Source organism: Oxyura jamaicensis, chromosome 19 (assembly GCF_011077185.1).
Source record: "Oxyura jamaicensis isolate SHBP4307 breed ruddy duck chromosome 19, BPBGC_Ojam_1.0, whole genome shotgun sequence".
NCBI classification, from domain to species: domain Eukaryota; kingdom Metazoa; phylum Chordata; class Aves; order Anseriformes; family Anatidae; genus Oxyura; species Oxyura jamaicensis.
Window position 1 is genome coordinate 4,609,878 of NC_048911.1, and position 16,955 is coordinate 4,626,832.

General features: G+C 42.4%; 1 protein-coding gene across 1 annotated transcript in view; it reads left to right on the plus strand.

The window, feature by feature from the left end:
* The window catches only part of CUX1 (cut like homeobox 1), a 202,266-nt gene that overhangs the window by 173,567 nt on the left and 11,744 nt on the right, over positions 1–16,955 (plus strand). The window contains exons 21-23 of the mRNA XM_035343423.1: positions 2,055–2,357; positions 6,797–6,985; positions 11,814–12,078. Of these exons, the coding sequence (XP_035199314.1) occupies positions 2,055–2,357; positions 6,797–6,985; positions 11,814–12,078 (757 nt within the window). The remainder of the gene's footprint in view (positions 1–2,054; positions 2,358–6,796; positions 6,986–11,813; positions 12,079–16,955) is intronic.

Consider the following 16,955-nt stretch of genomic DNA (forward strand, 5'->3'; position numbering starts at 1 on the left):
AGATTATAATACAGATTACCTCCATTGTTTACATAATTAGGCTGGGCAGGGACGGGAGAGGGAGGAGGAAGCATCAGTAAAGGCTTTTGTTGAGTCCTGCACTGGGGGGGGGGGGGGTTGTTTTGGTTTGGTTTGGGATTTTTTGTGCTCTCTGTGTGTGTGCATGTGGTTTACGGGGCTCGGATGAGGAATTGTGTAGGAAATTTGCAGCTGCTCTAGTTACTCGGTAAGATTTGTGTAAGCTGGCACAAGGGACAAAATTAGAGGGAACTTGAACGAGTGCCGTGCAGTTTATTAGCCAGGCAGCCATAATTTTGACCTTGCTGTGGGTTAAAGGACACAGACCTGAGAAGAAATCTGTTTATCATGTAGGGAATTCATGCCATCCCTGACAGTGTACAGTGAACAAGATGGATGATCTGCCAAATTGGTCCCTCGCATGGGTGAATCAGGGCAAATTTACAGTACAATTCCTCCGCTGCTCCTGATACAAAAATAACATTTGCTGGGTTTTATATTCAGTTGTATGGTGACCTGGGGTGAACAGAGAAAAGAAATAGGATTTATAGAATCCTTCTCGCCTTAAAGATTTATATGCACCTTGCTTTCCTTTTATGTCTGCCTATTTTGCATCTTTCGTAAAGCACTAAGAAATAAGTCCGATTGCTTGCTTTGAGAGCAGCTCGGTGTCAGGGAACCTCTCTTAAACTGCAGGATCGGGAGAGCTTCTGTTGCCTTGAACACCACGATTACACCGTGAACCCTGCTCCATGGGAGCCCTACTTTTAGTTACGCGGTGTTTTCCTGTAGTGCCAAGCATATGCCATCCGTGCTGCGTGCTCTGTGAGGACTTGCCTGTATTCTGGATGGGGGAAAAAGGGGAAATTTGGGGTTAGCCGTTACCTCGGTAGGGATGGCTGCAGAGCGAGCCGCTGCCCCAGCGGTGCTGCAGATCTCAGGAAAACACAGTTCTGTGTTTTCTCTGTGCAGAGACCGGGACTTTCATGTAGACTGGCCTCATCCTTGCACGATGGTGAACGTTGTAAGCTTCCTCCAGAGATCTGGAGGTGAATCTGCTGATGTATGAATCTCAGATACCTATAATTAACCATGTCAGCTAATGAGACGTAAGACATCAAGGAGAAGGAAGCAGTCCCATGAAAATGGAACTGTAAATGGGGAAATTGAATGTACTCTTTATCTTTTTAAGGGAATTGTTCTTCTAAAGCACATCGTTTATGTGATGTTGCCCTAAAAAATGTTCAGACTGTACCCTTAGATGTCTGGATTCTCTGCATAAGCTCGTTGGTACATTCCATGAGAGATAAACGTGAACTGAGGAGGGGAAAACAACACATTTTGTACAGAACCTATTGTTGGCAAATTAACAGATTCAGAAAGCTTTCTTTCAAAGTGTCAAAATAAGAGATTTTGGTGTCTCTTGATCCACTAGCCATCTTTTTTTTGTATTCACAAACACATTAATTAATGCAACATAATTAGAAACTGTATTTTAATCTTGTTATTTCTGGGCAAAGAGAAGTGCAAAAACATGACGCATGTGATAAACAGTATGAAATAATAGCAGTGTCAAGATACAAAGTTGTATCAATTGTGGAAAATCCCTCATTGACAGTACCACAGAGTGCCTAAGTGAGATTCTTACAGGTCATAGAAAGAGACTTAAACCAGTCTATAACGGCGGATTTAAGAGCATGCTTGTACAAAAATGTTGTGGAAAGCAGAACTATAAGATTTCCTGACCAAGGAAATTCCTTGGAACCTTACAAGCTATTGCACTTCATTTATTCCTGATTTTTATTTGTATATTCTTGTCTTTATGTGAAAGAAATGATTACTCAAGATAAAATTAGAAAATAATTCTGCTTTTAAAAGGAGGCTTTTCAGTAACCAAGTCATAAGAAGTAGCGTTTTGCATACTTAGGCATTTCTTTAAGTAGGTAGAATATAAATGAGAGGAAAGTTAAATATCCTGCAATCAAAACATTACAATTATGCTAAAGTGGGGACTTTTTTTCTTTTTTTAATTGCAGAAAGCACTCCAAAGACTTCTGCCAGTTGCAGTCCTGCTCCTGAATCTCCTATGAGTTCCAGTGAATCAGTGAAAAGCCTGACTGAATTGGTACAGCAGCCCTGTCCCACTATAGAGACAAGTAAGGATGGCAAATCCCAAGAATCTAGTGAGCCGCCTGCTTCTGAATCCCAGTCCACAACACCTTTGCCGCTGTCAGGCCACTCGGCACTCAGCATTCAAGAACTGGTTGCTATGTCCCCTGAGCTGGATACGTATGGCATTACAAAAAGGGTCAAAGAAGTGCTAACGGACAACAATCTTGGTAAATCGCTTTATTCTCATTTCTTGACTGAAATAAAATGCAAGTGTTCATGCTTTTATTTCTAAGATATACTTCAGTAGTTGTTTAGAAGAATACTTGGTTTTGACTCTGGCCTTAGCTTTCGCCTTTTAAAAAGATTTTTTTTTAAGAGTAAAAAAAATGCTTTCATATTGTCATACTCTACTTTCCAATATATGATGATACCCTTGCTCTCCTTAAGCTGTGATTCTGGCTCACCAGCCAGATACTGCTCCCACCTCCCTAAATGCAGTCCAGCAGGCTGTCAGGATGACCAAAACCCCAAAGCCAGTAAGGTCTCCACTTGAGAAACGCTGATTTCCCCTGCTTGTAGGTTCAAGGCCTCAGCAGTTCAGGCAGAGGTGAAGTAGAGGAGTGCAGCATGATTGGAAAGGGAGATGCATCACAAGGGAAAATGTGTGCCTGCAGAGCTAGGATGGTAAATTCAGACTCAGCTGAGGTTTATGTGAACCCGTAGGTAGGCGTATGGGGCCATTCAGTTATATTGCTTAGAGACACGCAAAGCAAAGGCTGCTTTTGCCTGCAGATGAGTTTTTAGGTATCAAATTAAGTGTAATGTTGATATGGCTGACAATATTTGAAATAGTCAAAGGGAATAACCCGATCTGAGTATGTGAAATCCACGCTTAATGCTGCCACTATGCCTCTAAATCACTAGTTCTTATCTGTTCAGCACTTGCTTTCCTCACAAGGCATTGGGAAACTTTTAGGAATCCTTTGAAATTCCTAGGTAGAAGGCAGGAAGGTTGCACCAGCGTTACCTATACATGCATTTGGTGCTGAGCATGGGATTCATCTCACGTGCATTTAGATGTTCAAGGTAGATGTCTGAGCTGGTGGAGACAAATCACTCTCCAGAGGTGCCAGTTTCCTCACCATTCATTAGAGATGGGTCCAAAAAGATAAGTTTAGGTTTAGACTGCTGATATGTATGTGAGAAGGATTTCATCCGTACCGTCTGAATGTTGTGACTGTATAAGTAAAAACTCCTTTATTTCAGTATATAAGGAAGCCCTTTCTTCAGCTAGCACAGGGTAACAGGTGTTACTGTCAGATATATATATATTTTTTTAAAGGGGGAAGAATACTGGGGTGGGGGAGGTTGCAAGTTCTCATTTAATACAATCTGGGGGGAAAAAAAAAGAAAATGGCCCCGATCCTGGGCATACCCTGCATGAGAGTGTTCCACTGAACCCAGCAGATGTAATTGCTCGTGCACATTGACATAGGCAAACTGTGGTTGCTAGTTCAGTGGACCTAATGTACAGCTAAAGCCACAAGTCACGGGAAGGGTTTACAGGTTCAAGCCCCTAGTTTTTAAGCAAAATACTGTTGAGTGCTGTACCTGCTCTGGTGTTCCAGAGAGGTTTGAAAAAAAGTATTTTTGTTTACATTTGCTTTGATGCCATTTTTACTTAGTCTTTTTTATTTCCCATGATTTTTGTTTTCCTACAGTGTGGCTGACAAGCCTAAAAAGCAGCAGAAGAGCCAGGAAATGTGCCCCAAACTCTGCATTAGGTGTGGAACCAGTTTCAATGTCTCCTTTTGCGCCCTCAGTGTGCTAGTGCACCAGGCTGACTTGGTGCACAGGTCTCTCTGTCTTAGGCCACAGGGCCTTGTGAACCTGTCTTAGGCAACTGCTGGTGGCTCCCTTCAAATACCATCGGCCAGTAAAGACCACGATTGTGTGAAACTATTCCAGATGGCTCGGCAAACCAGGCTTGGGTTTGGCGGGTCTCTCCTCCCGTGCTTTTAAGCGTTCATTCAGCAGTCACCATTTTAGCAAACAATGCTGGCAGCGTTAACGCTGAGTTGTTGCTAGTGTTCCTACCCCCAAACGTCATCTTATCAGTGATTCCCCGTTGAGCAACATATAACCTGGATACAGAGGGAAGCGAATGCAGTGAGCTGTTGAACGATTGCAGTTTGGGGGATTTTGCAGGAAGGGCTGGGACTAACCATGAAAGCAGCATAATTTGCAGGAAGTTTCCTCCATGAGCAGCTACATCAGCGGGAACAGGTGTGAAGAACATTAGGCAAAAAGATGGGGAGAATTAACAGGAGTTTTAGGAAGCCTGTGCTTAAAAATATGTAAGTTATTAATAACACTGATGAAGATGGAGTGTGATACATCTGCTACCCCGAGAATGATTTCTAACACATTCTCCATTGGCTTGAGAGTCTTTCAGGTGTTTTGTCCTGCCCTGCTGTATCCTAGGATAAGATAAATTATACAAACATCTTTAGCTTCTTCCTTAATACCTAAAGAACGTGATGTTATCTCCTTCCTTGGATTTTTAATTCCTGGGCTGTAATTTGAAGGTCATTTCCTTCAGCAGCCTTGCTAGTACCTGCTCTGGGCTGCTTGTTTCCACCCCCTCTGTGCATTAGTGCCAGTATTCCTGTCTGTATGGCTGCGCAGTAAGCCAGCCCAGCTGCTCTGAGTCAAAAATGCCCATTTTACTCGTGGTGGGTTGTTTTGACCCGGGTCAGGTCCCCGCTCCCATTTACACAGGCGGTTGCAGTGCCTGGCACTGTGCCACGGCTGTCGAGCTCTGCTCACCCCGCTGCGACCGGGGCGCAGCCAGAGCACAGAAAGTGGGGGCAACTCTAAAGGAAAGTAACTTACTAAGGCAAATCAAAATACTTTTGTAGAAGCAGTCCTAGCTCAAAAGTAGCTTGGCAGTTTTAAAGGTAAATGGATAAGGTCTTACCCATCTTTTAAAACAAAGAGAAACGGAGAGGCAGTAGGTTAACCATACAGAGGCTCTGAAGGTGGCCCTCAATGGCTTCTTTCTATGGATTTTTCTGATAGTGAGGGAAGTTGAAAATCACATATTACTTAGGAACCTAAGTAAATTCTGATTTTAGGTTTCTGTTCAGTCTGCAAGAACTATTTTCAGGGTTAGTTCCAGTGCTTATTAGCGGACTCACTTGCTAACCCCGTCCTCGCTTCCCCTCTCCACCTTTTATAATCTGAACTGCTTCCTCCAAAAGCTTTGCACCTGCCCCGCTCATCCGCATGGGGTGTTCTGCACGGGTGTCTGCTGGTAACTGAGCCCACCATCCCTCATCTCCCTGTGCAGGCAAAAAAATCACGAGGCCAGAAGTTTTGTGGGGTATTTAAAGAGGAGGAGGAGATTTATGGAGTCTGGCACACGGGAGGGGGCTACAGAGCAGGTATTTTCCACGTCCCGTTTGTGTCAGGAGCAGATGAGGCTGTGTAGGGAAGAGCTGATGGTGCTTTTACAAGTGACCAGGACAAGCATGTCCTGCACTGCTGCAGGAGGACAAGCCTGCATCTGCACGGACCCCTCGGGATCTGTTTGCTGCCACTGGCTAACACTGCTGGCACTGCTAGGACATGAAGGAAAAGCATTCTGCTTTGGGCTGGGGTGAGGGCATTCAGAAGCCAAGGATCAGACACAAGACCCTGAGGCCTAAACATGGTCGGGATGGGAAGATCTTTGGGTTACCTTGAAAATACATGAGAGCTGCACTGCCATCAGAAATCACCAGTGGTGATTCAGATGACTTCAGGCTCTGTCTTGTAACAAAAGCTGTTGCATATCAAGGCAGTTTAGCTTAGGACAAAAACTGAAGTAAAGGTTTGTAGGAAACCAGCTGTATGGTTGGATGTGAGCAGCAGAGGCGTTTTCCACAGTCCTCAATAACTCAGATCTTAACCATATAAACCTAGTGTTATTAATGCACTTACAAATGCTGTACATTGAAAAGCATTTTTAGTTTTCACCCTGCCAGACAATAGCATTGTGAAAGAAGTAAAATTAATTATTAACTAGAAGTACTGTAGAGGCTATAAAAACTGGAAAAGCTGTTATATTGTAAGATGTGATTATCTGCACTTGCTGAAACACTGTTAGAACACCACAGATAGTACAGCGCAGAAAATATTTACACATGTCTTTGAGGACACTTAAATGACTATTGCTGAATGGGGGTTGCATTGGTTTTGGTTCGTTGATTGCTTGAAATGTTTGGATTGCCCTGCTGGAACGAAGCTGTTGCAGTACCCTCCTGCACAAGAGCTAAGTAGCCTCACTGCTCTCACTAGTTGCCTGCTTAGCTGCAAGTTTGGTTTATTTTTAATCTCATTAATTTTAACTTTATGCACACTGTTTCCACTGTAAGGTCCTGATCCTTAAAGGTGCTGAGCTCCCCTCTTTGCCACAGTCAGAACCTAAGGATTAAACTAAAGCTCAATATTTACACCTTTAGTGGGTGGGGAGAGCTTTTATTCTTCTAAATGTTTCTTTTGGGTTTTCAAGCAATTTTGAAGTAAGAATAATTGATGAATGATCTCGTAGATGTGTTCTGTCTTTTTAGTTTGCCTTGTCTCTTAGCTGAATGAATTCATGCCATTTTCAATTTCATATTAGGTCAGCGTTTGTTTGGGGAGACAATCCTAGGGCTAACACAAGGCTCTGTCTCAGACCTTCTGGCTCGCCCAAAGCCCTGGCACAAGCTGAGTTTGAAGGGACGAGAACCCTTTGTCCGCATGCAGCTGTGGCTGAACGATCCCAACAACGTGGAGAAGCTGATGGATATGAAACGAATGGAGAAAAAAGGTAACGTGGAGCTGACTGCTGACTCATGTTTTCCATTATTTCAAAGATGACTGTGTCTTTTATAATTCTCCATAAAGAGTATAGAGGCAGCATTGATCCAGTATTGTGAAGGTTATTCAAACAGACTTCATAACAGCTTTTTCTTAGTTTTATTTGATGCTAGCTCAACCAGATACATCTCAAAAAAAAAAAAAAAAATTACACACAAAAACCCTGAATATTCACCAGCTGTCATGAAATCATTGCTATATTCTCCTGTAGATTAATTACTGAGGCCTGGGTGTATCACTGATAACTTGCCTTACCAAATGAGAAATGTGAGTTTGGGAGCTGGCTTTGGGTTATTAGTTAATGGTGCTGCAGCTGGTCACAGATGTTGGGCTGAAGGAGCTGTGTGTTGATTCCTGAGAGATCTTCTTGCCAGTCCTGCATGGATGGTTACTAAGAGGCAAGAAAAATGCAGCATTTATGAAAGGATGTTTGAGAATAATTCAGTCTGTAGCCTTTATAGGGTTGGGGAAGGTGATTTTATTCAGACACACTTGTGTAAAATGGCCGTGTCATGAGCATGCACCTGTGAGAGATTTCAGTTATTTCAGGTATCTTAGGAGGGAGCATATCCTGATAATCCTAGCCTATTCTCTGTATTTTAAATTGATTACTAAAAAACAGTGGTTATTCAGAGCCCAGGTTTTAGTGTGTATGTGTGATTTTACGAGAGGCTCATAGACTGCCATTATCAGCAGTTACCTAATTAATGATATATACATCTCTCAAGCTATCCCTTAATGATATTAGTACAGACAGCATTAATCGTGTGCACTGAAAGCACTGCTGTTGACTGATGTCCTGAAAGCATTAACACATTTGATCAAGAACTTTGTGATTATATTAAAAATTACAGCGAGGGAGCTTCTGGGAAAATTGTGGTCTTGCATGCTTTTAAGAATATAATCAAATCCTTGTTATAGTAACCCATGTAATACCATGCAGTGCGGGATCTTATCTCAGATTGTGTGTGATCTGCCACTGGGAGCACGAGCCACTGGGGTTCCCTGCTCACTTTTGTAAACCAAAGGGAGCCATGATGGTGTTTTGCCATATTAGAAATACAGCAGAAATAAAATTGTCAACAAGCTGGATTTTTATAGCCTCAAAGAGAATATCACCCATAATGCAGGAAAATAAAATAAAAATAATTTTAAAATAGTACTGACAATATCCTTTCACAACTGTTTTCTAAACTGGATTCTTATCAAATACTGTGCAATACATATGCTGTGTAGATGACACCTGAATAGAGATAAGGCTATAAATCATTTGAGTCTCTGTACTGAGTGCCTCAACTGTGTAAGAGCTGTCCTCATGGCAGAGCACTCCAAACTGAATTCAGCCCTGTATTTTCAGCAAAATCCTTTCATGCAGGTAAGGATCCTGTGATGTAACCTTTTAAATTGCACTAGAGCCACATAAAGAATTCTACTTTCCCCTAAGCTAATGGCAAGTAGAGGACAATGCAACTGTATCTGCTACCAGTAAAGCATTATTATCAATTATTTCTCTGCCTCTGTTTATTAAGAGAATAGATTGATAATTATGATACAGGTGAGCTGCATATATCTTCTTTTTTTTTTTTTCCCTTTGTGCCTGTCTGAAGTTTATGCTATGAATGCCCTTTTAAGAGATGCTGAAAATTTGTAATGTTCATTAATGAACCTCTTCGGAGGAAGCCAGGGGTTCCCGCTCAGTAAGCTGAGACACTCTGCACCACTTTTTCTGCCGAGGAGTTCATTCCTCTTCCTTATAACCTCCCGGTGTGTGTGCTGCTGGTAACGTCACACTCCTCACTGAACAGTACTGAAGCCTGCTGTCAGGAGAAAATTTAATTCCCTTTATTTCCCCATTATTTCACTTTTTAATAATCTTGTTCAATACTGCATAAGATAAAAATTGTATTAGAAGGGGCTCTGCTTTACCTCAGTGGGCAGCCACTAGTTCTGCAATGGTGTCTGCATCATCTGTAGCTGAGCACATGCTGGGGGGTCTTCCCAGAGGGACACAGTGATGCTGGGCTGGCAACAGCAGGGGGAAAAGAGGAGGTAGCAAGACTTCAGAGAGAGCTGGCCTTGACAGGTTGGTCTCAGACACACATCCAGACCTTTGCCCACATTACATTGGTCATTTTTTTCTATAGCTCTCCTGAGACGTGGAAACCCATCACACACAAAAATGAAACGTCTCCAAAAATCACGTGTGTTTGCAACTTGGATTCCAGTTTGTGCCTTGCTGTCACTGAAAATGTGCTGAATGATCTCCTTATGTTGTCTACATGCAGCACATATGTTTAAAATAAGAATTAGAAAGGAAAAGCTTTTATAAAGTTTCCAGAGAGAGACATGAAAGCCTGGAGCTTAGGTACTAGTTCAGCACATGGCCACATGCCAGGATTGTGCCTTTGGCCCAGTAGAAATTTGTTCTAATAATACATTATCCTCCAGGAAAACAATTGGTCATGACATAACAGCAGGACTTTATTTTTATGTTAAGGAAATATGTACATTTGTGTGGTTTGTTCCATTCACACAAGAGACCCAAATAAGTCCTTGCACCTTTTGTGAGGTTACAAAAGCAGAGGTAGGCACAGGGCACGAAATTCTTCCCAAGCTATCTCAGCTATGTGCTGTCTTTAGGAGTCTAAAGCTGGGAGCTCTGAGCTGCCAGAAATGCCATCCTTTGGAGGGCAGAGAAAGGAGAGATTCAGAGCATCCCGGTGCATGGGTGTCTGGTGTTAACTCAGTCGCCTGACCAAATTCCAGAAACTCCAGTTAGAGATAGCCTAAACACGTTTTACATCTTCCACGCAAGGCTCTGTTTTGTTTCAGGGACTCCTTTAAGTTGCTGCACATTGCTGAAGGGATAGGTGTTGTCTTTCAGCCCTCTTGATTGTTTTGCCAAAATAGACAAGGGAACCTTGTGTATTGCCAGCGTATCGATGCAAGTGTGAAATAACACCTAAGAGTCTTTGAGATTAAAGGCCTTATGTAAATGTGAGCTTATATCACTGGAACGATTAATTCTGGGGTTGAATTTTGTAACAATTCCTTGAGTGCTGCAAAAATGAAGCCAATAGGTCACCTTGAAATAATTCATTTACCTGTAATCACGTCACAGTTCTACATCTGCTTTGAACAGCTTAAATAGGTGATTTTTAAATGAAGTTTATATTTTTAAGAAAGGAAACTAAAACTTGGCTTTTTATAGTGATTTCAAACACATGCAGGACTGTATCGTGGCAGAGTGATGGATCACGAGCAACTTGCGCTCTGTTCCATATCAATGATCTTACACAGTAGGCAATCCACAGGTAATCTGTCATATTCAGGAAAAACAAAATGAGGGCCATGCAGATACCCCCCAAAGGTTACAGAGCATGTTCAAAATTCAGTTCAACAATAGTAAGACACTGCGTAAAAGGGTCCCACTGGACATAACACGACGTAGAGGACAGGATGCTGAAACCCACAGGAGACAGAGGACCTGGCCAGACCTGTAGGGAGCTCTGCCAGAAGAAGTTGGCTTGCATGGGCAAGGCTTTCAGTATTGCAGGTTGTTTGATTGCATTGAATTTTTCTCCTTTGTGCACCCGCAGCCTAAAGGCAGAGCTGTGAGAGAGAGAGAAATTTATTTTTTTTGAAGAATTCAGTGGCTGGCCGGTGTGACCTGCCCCACATTGCTCCCTGGCTCCAATCAGAGCTCCTGGCTGCTGGAGATTTAGTGCCTGCTTGATTGATGTCAGGCTGGTGTAATCTGGAACATAATAGGCAAGGTTATCAAATTGCAGCTCTTGAATACCTAAACTCTTAAAAATCTAGAAGGTATTTAACAGGCTATTAAATATTTTATTGACAAGATTCATCCATATTTGCTGTTTTCATCCCCCTCATTAGCAATGCTTGTGCGTGATACTGCCAGGTGCAGTAAATCCCACCTCCCTTCGCACAGTGTAAATCAATCACGGCAGTGACAGCGTTTGCTGGGACTCTTTCCTTGCAGAATTTTGCCAGGATAATTCAGTCCCTGATGGGTAGGAGGGTCGGCGGTGGTATCGCCGGCTGCTGCCATCAGCCTCCCTGAGCTGCCGTAGTGCAGCGAGAGACGTCTTCAAAGTACAGGCATTTTGGAAGGAGCCTTGTACAGGGGAGGAGGATGTTGTGGGCTGTTTCTCTTTCATAACCTGTCACCTGCTATAGTGAAGATCTGTAAGAAAAAGCAACAAACGCCTGATGGGTTTGTTCAGCCCGGTGCAGGGATGGCCGGGCTCTGGGCGCCATCGTGTGTTGGAGATGGAGCCGTGGCTGCCGTCAGCTTCCACAGGCCTATTTTTAATTCCAAGACCTTAAGTGTCAGGGAGACCTTAGTGTATGCCTTAAGTGTTTAACAAGCAAAACCATTTAAGTCTGAATGAAGGGTAACTGTCCTAATCAGGTGCTTATGTGGCAGTTCACCACCTTTGAAAGAGTGAATTTAAAATCAGTCCTGCTAAGTGAACTCATGTCCCATATTCATTGAAAAAGCAGAAAAGTCTGACAGGTTTCCAGTCGATTTACCCCCTTTTCTTTCCCTTCTTTTTTCTTAATTTTTTTCTCTTGCATCCTCCCCATGTTTGCTTTGCTCTGATCTCTGATGATGCCCCTTCCCTTCTGTTTTCTCCGAATAGCCCATCCATGCATTTACAGCCTGTCATCTTCGCATTTATTCCACAGCTCATATATTCATTGATTTTGCATTTGTATTCAGCTGGGGCTGATCTGATGCACTTCTCTTTCAGCTTACATGAAACGGCGACACAGCTCCGTTAGTGACAGTCAGTCTTGTGAGTCCTCATCCGCTGGCATAGACTACAGCCAGGGGGCCAGCCCGCAGCCGCAGCATCAGCTGAAGAAGCCCCGGGTGGTGCTGGCACCAGAAGAGAAGGAAGCTCTGAAACGAGCCTACCAGCAAAAGCCATACCCATCACCAAAAACCATTGAGGAACTGGCTACGCAGCTCAACTTGAAAACCAGCACCGTGATCAACTGGTTCCACAATTACAGGTACGAGATCTCCCAGGAGCCCTACTCATAAAGTATTTATTTTATTTGCTTTGGCAGGGTGCTACTTTCCTTCAGCAGACTGTGTCTGCTTCTGCTAGCACTGAGCAGTTGTACGAAATGAACAGTTTCAACAGCAGGGAGGTTCTAACTAACAGCAATGCTAATGCTCCAGACTAATTTTAAGTCATCCCTAAGGAATAGCAATACTCACACACTGATGTAAGAAGTGCTTTTAAACACAAGTCTTGCTTTTGGGGTGGGCGTTGATCTAGGGATGTCCACTGCTGTGTTGAATATTTATAAATCCCATTGCTACAAGCAAGACTGGTCTTTTTTACTTGCATATACAGACACACACAGACACACACTCACGTATATATATACATATAGGTGTGTGTTGTGCATCTTACGTCTGGGTCACTCGTCAGGGATTGCTTGAAACTGTCCTCTGCTGGATGGTATCAGAATTGCACTGGTTTTATTGTACATTTTTCCAGCATAAGAGCAAAAAGAGGATTTTTCTTCTAGGTCTTGGGTCACTGAGCTCTGAAAATAGGCATGATGTGTGCGGTATTTCTGGGAAGCTTGCACAGCCATGAAAGACAGAGAACCGATAACCCTGAAGTCAGATGTTGCCACAGATTTATTTTGTTATTATGATTAAATCATTGAGTCCCCCTGAAACGAAAGAAGATGTTGGTCTGTTTAGTTCCTTTTTCATATTAGAGGGAACCTTCTCAACATTTGAACAGTTGAAGTAGGTTTTGGCCTAGAGACACCAATAAAAAGAAACAATGCTGGAATGGCATGTGAGAAGGATTTGAATAAACATATTTTCAGCTGTGCTTGGGATTGGGAATCTTAATTAGTTCAGCAGACTTTTCTCCAAGAAATTTGTTCTAATGAATATTAAACAGGTACAGTTAAAGATACCAGGTTTAATGCCATTCTGCTCCTTCACTCAGAGCCAGTAATGTTCCTAATTATTCTAACAGCAGCTTGCTAAACTTGTTTGTTTTCAGAAAACTGCTAACATTTAACGGGTATCTTCTGCTTTAGCCCTTCTCAGCTTTTCACAGGGAAGTTGCTGAAGCAGAGGAAGAATAGTTTAATGAGATATCTCAGAAATATTATGTACAATAGTAAAATAATGTTTATAGTAAACAATATAAAATTTAAAAATTATAACCAACGAGTAATCATATTTACACTGAATTTCATTGACTTGAATTCGCTACAGATGCAGCCTCTTTCACTGCTCAGAGTTCTCCAAACACAGGCCTCTATTCCAATTCCCACTTCTAGGCAATTATACACAAGTTGGAGGAATGCCTATGAAAATATGTTCGCTTGGGCCTGACAGCAAAATGTGCTGTTCTCACTTACGCAGACGAGTGCGGGAGCACTGGTGGCATGTGTCATCTTCCTCATTATCATGAGATCTCCTGCTCAGGCGTGCTGTGAGAAAGCGTGACAAGTCATGATTGATCAGCGTGTTTAGCCACACCAAGCTATACGTTAATGTAGACTAGGTGCTGACAGTTGTATACAAAATAAAAAACGTATAAACAAGGTGCTATATGCCTTTGGGTAGCACCAGCTTCACAGCACTGAGTGATCTGGACCTGCTCCCAGATGTGCTTCTGCTGAGTCTGTAGGCCTTTAATGGGATGGCATAAATCTGTTTGGAGCAGCACTGAAAACCAAACCATGTGCCTGTTCTTTTCCTTAGTACAGTAACTTTCGTTACTTTTGTGCATGAAGTACTCTTAAATCATTTGCAGGACATGGCAAGAGAGGTACAAGTTACAAGCTCTGCTAGGGGAACAGGGTCAGACTGCTCTGCAGCTCGGGTGTTGTACGTAATGGGTAGTCTTTCTCCTCTTCATCTTCTTCAGGCCACATGATTTTATTTCTCTCTCTTAAACTCTTCCCTCAACCATTGCTCTTCCAGACTGAAGACTCTTTATACAGAAGCAGTTCCAACCCTCAGACCATGTAGCTGTTCTGTAATGCTAGTTTTTCTTAAAAGAAGCTTTACCATGAGGGAGGGACAGATTTGGACATGTTAGTCTTCCGTTCTCTTGGGAGTCCTGTTACAGTGATGCTTTTCTTTCGGGATTCAGCCCAAACCTCACTTTCCAAGGGATATTGCTACAACACAGTCTAGTTTTATATCTACCAGATGGGAAGTCAGCAATAGCATTTATCAGCCACAGTAGAAGAGACTTGAAAAAAGTCCTCAGCAGGCAAAGAAGTAATCTACTTCAGAATATAAATAGGTATAAAGGATTTTGCTGCATTTGCAAACTTGTCCCAGTCTTTTGCTTTGCATCCATAGCAATTGTAGAGCTCTGGAAATAACAAACATAAGAATATATCTTGCATTAGTGAAGCACTTACAGGACAAATCAGTCTAATGCTCCGTTATCTAAGGAACTCACTTAGAAGAGTGAGTAAGAAGTGGGAATTTCAATCCAACTTCATGTGGTTAAACTGACACAGAGACTCAGTAAGGTCATGGGGATGATACTGCAGAAGCATCAGGAGCTTAAATCAACTTTCCTGAATTGTAATCTAGTGCTCTTGGATCCTAAATTTTGTTGCTCTTGCTATGGGTATATTTTTCAGTGATCTGTAGCATTGTGCTCTTGGTTGGATGAGTTCCTGGAGTTGTGTAAAGGCTTGTACAGGGAACTTCAAATCTCTGATATTTTGAGTTACACTGACAAATGCCAACAGGATGTGTTGGTGTCAAGGCCAACACCTTCCATGGATAGGAACGCTCTCAAATTTCCTAGCTGCCATCACCAGTCCTTCTTTACAATAGGGACTTACTATTAAATTAGTCAGGAGCCAGATTAGATTTCAGAAGCAATGGGTTGGATGTGAATTAGAAGGATTTCCACTGACACTGAACCTGTACTCTCTAGGGCAGTGGCCTGTTATTCAATGAGCATGTCATCATTCTGTATCTTGCTGGAGTTGAGGTATTTTAAATGCTGTGCAGGCATGAAGCTCTTACCTGTTTCCTCTCCTGACTTGCTGAATGTTACAGAAGCAGCATGTTCTGTATTGGCATCCATGCAGGGAGATTATAGGCATGAATACAGCCTGATAATCCAGGATGCATGCAACCAATGGTAATAGAAGATTAATGCTAGCACCTGTGGTCTGCTGTTAGGTGTATAATATTCTCCTAGGGAAAATTACAGACCCCCTAAATCCCTCAAAAGTGTAGAGTCAGCAAGTACTGCTGAAATAGTCTGTTGCATTTCAAGCAAGTCAATAATATCATTAGCTTCAAAAGCAGCATTCAGATGGTGTTTTGCATTCATCACACTTTTTTCCATTGTGTGCTGTCTTCTGTAGCAAGATCAGGGATAAATGAAAAATTCTTACAAGCCATCTGTGTTGGGACGGTGTTTCACTTGTCATTTGCAAGACCCTTAGCAGTTCTCCCTGGTTAAAACCAAAAGTGTTGCTTCCACTCTGACAGATAAAGTTCTGCTAAACTCTCCCTTTGTAGTCTCATCCTTGATCACAGGTCTTTGAGGCTGCAGACTGGGACCTGAACAGTGTTCATAAGCTTTTAGTGCTGATGGGGTGATACAAAGAGTTGACTAGACCCTAAGATGCTTTTTCATAAACTGTTCAGTTGTGCTTGTGAGGCCATGGAAGCTCCTTAGCAGAGAAGGAAGAAGAAGGAAGGACCTAAGTTAAATGGCATAGGCGGTGTGGTTATGGGATTCTTAAATTCTTAGAGAAACAGGAGGCACAAGGTGAAACACCAAGTAGGTTTAGCCACACATGGAGTGTATTAATTCCCTTGAAATGCACTGCTTGCCTTGTCACTATTCATGTTCTGAAATCGATTTTTTAAATAAAAAATAAGACAGAAGTCAGAGTAGCTTCTAGACTGACAACCTGTCAAAAGGCGGTGCTTTCCCGGAGGGGTTTCACAGCGATGAACTTTCTTTCATCTTGGTTTCTCCTTGGTGGCTGTTTTTTCTCGATTATTCTTTTCCTTGTTTCTTTTTGTTTAAACAGATTGTGGTTCATTTTTTAGTAAAGTCTGGATTCTTTTGTATTTATAGGCTATTTTCCACTGGATCTACTAGAAATGTATTCATATTTTTTAAAATCATCCCTTCTGTGGTCCAGTGTATTGTAAAGTTTCATGTTCCTGATGTCAGACATCCTGTGGGAATAGGAGACTGCAGAGCCTTTCATCTCTGTCCATGAAACCAAGTCCAGAGCTGTAAAAACAGCATAAAATTATGAATGTTTCTTCATTTAAAATCATAAAGGAAAAACTCGTTCAGTTTTTGCAAATCGTATTATTATGAATTGATTATCCACATAAAGTTTATATTTTTGTTTTGTTCTGTAATGTCTGCTCTGGTTATTAAGAGGGGTAGTCATTACCATAAGTATGCTGGTTAAGGTCAGATGGGTCGCTCTCAAAAACTAAGAGCTGAACAGGTTACCAGAAACGGTATTCTGCTGAAAGTCCTGGGTTTGACCAACCTTCCTCCCACCATGTTTTGGAGGAGTCCAAGTTTTGCAGCCTGGGTCCTTCCATGCACAGCAGGCATAGAAGTGGGTGTGTGGCCGGGGAGAACAAAATTAAGAGCATCTTGACAATATTTTACATTCTTCCAAATGCCTTTTGCTCCAGTCCTTTGAATTGGAGCATGTGAACTCTTCCACCACCCCAGCTTGTTGCAGCTGTTCTGTAGCCAAGGCAAACTGGCTTCTTAGAGAAGGGCGTTGCAAGTTTTTGGTGTCGGTACCCTGGGAAGGCGCGTGTTACGTGGCAGCGAGGCCTTGTGTGGCCACCAGCAGCCTCACCATCCCTTTTTTCTGTCTCCTAG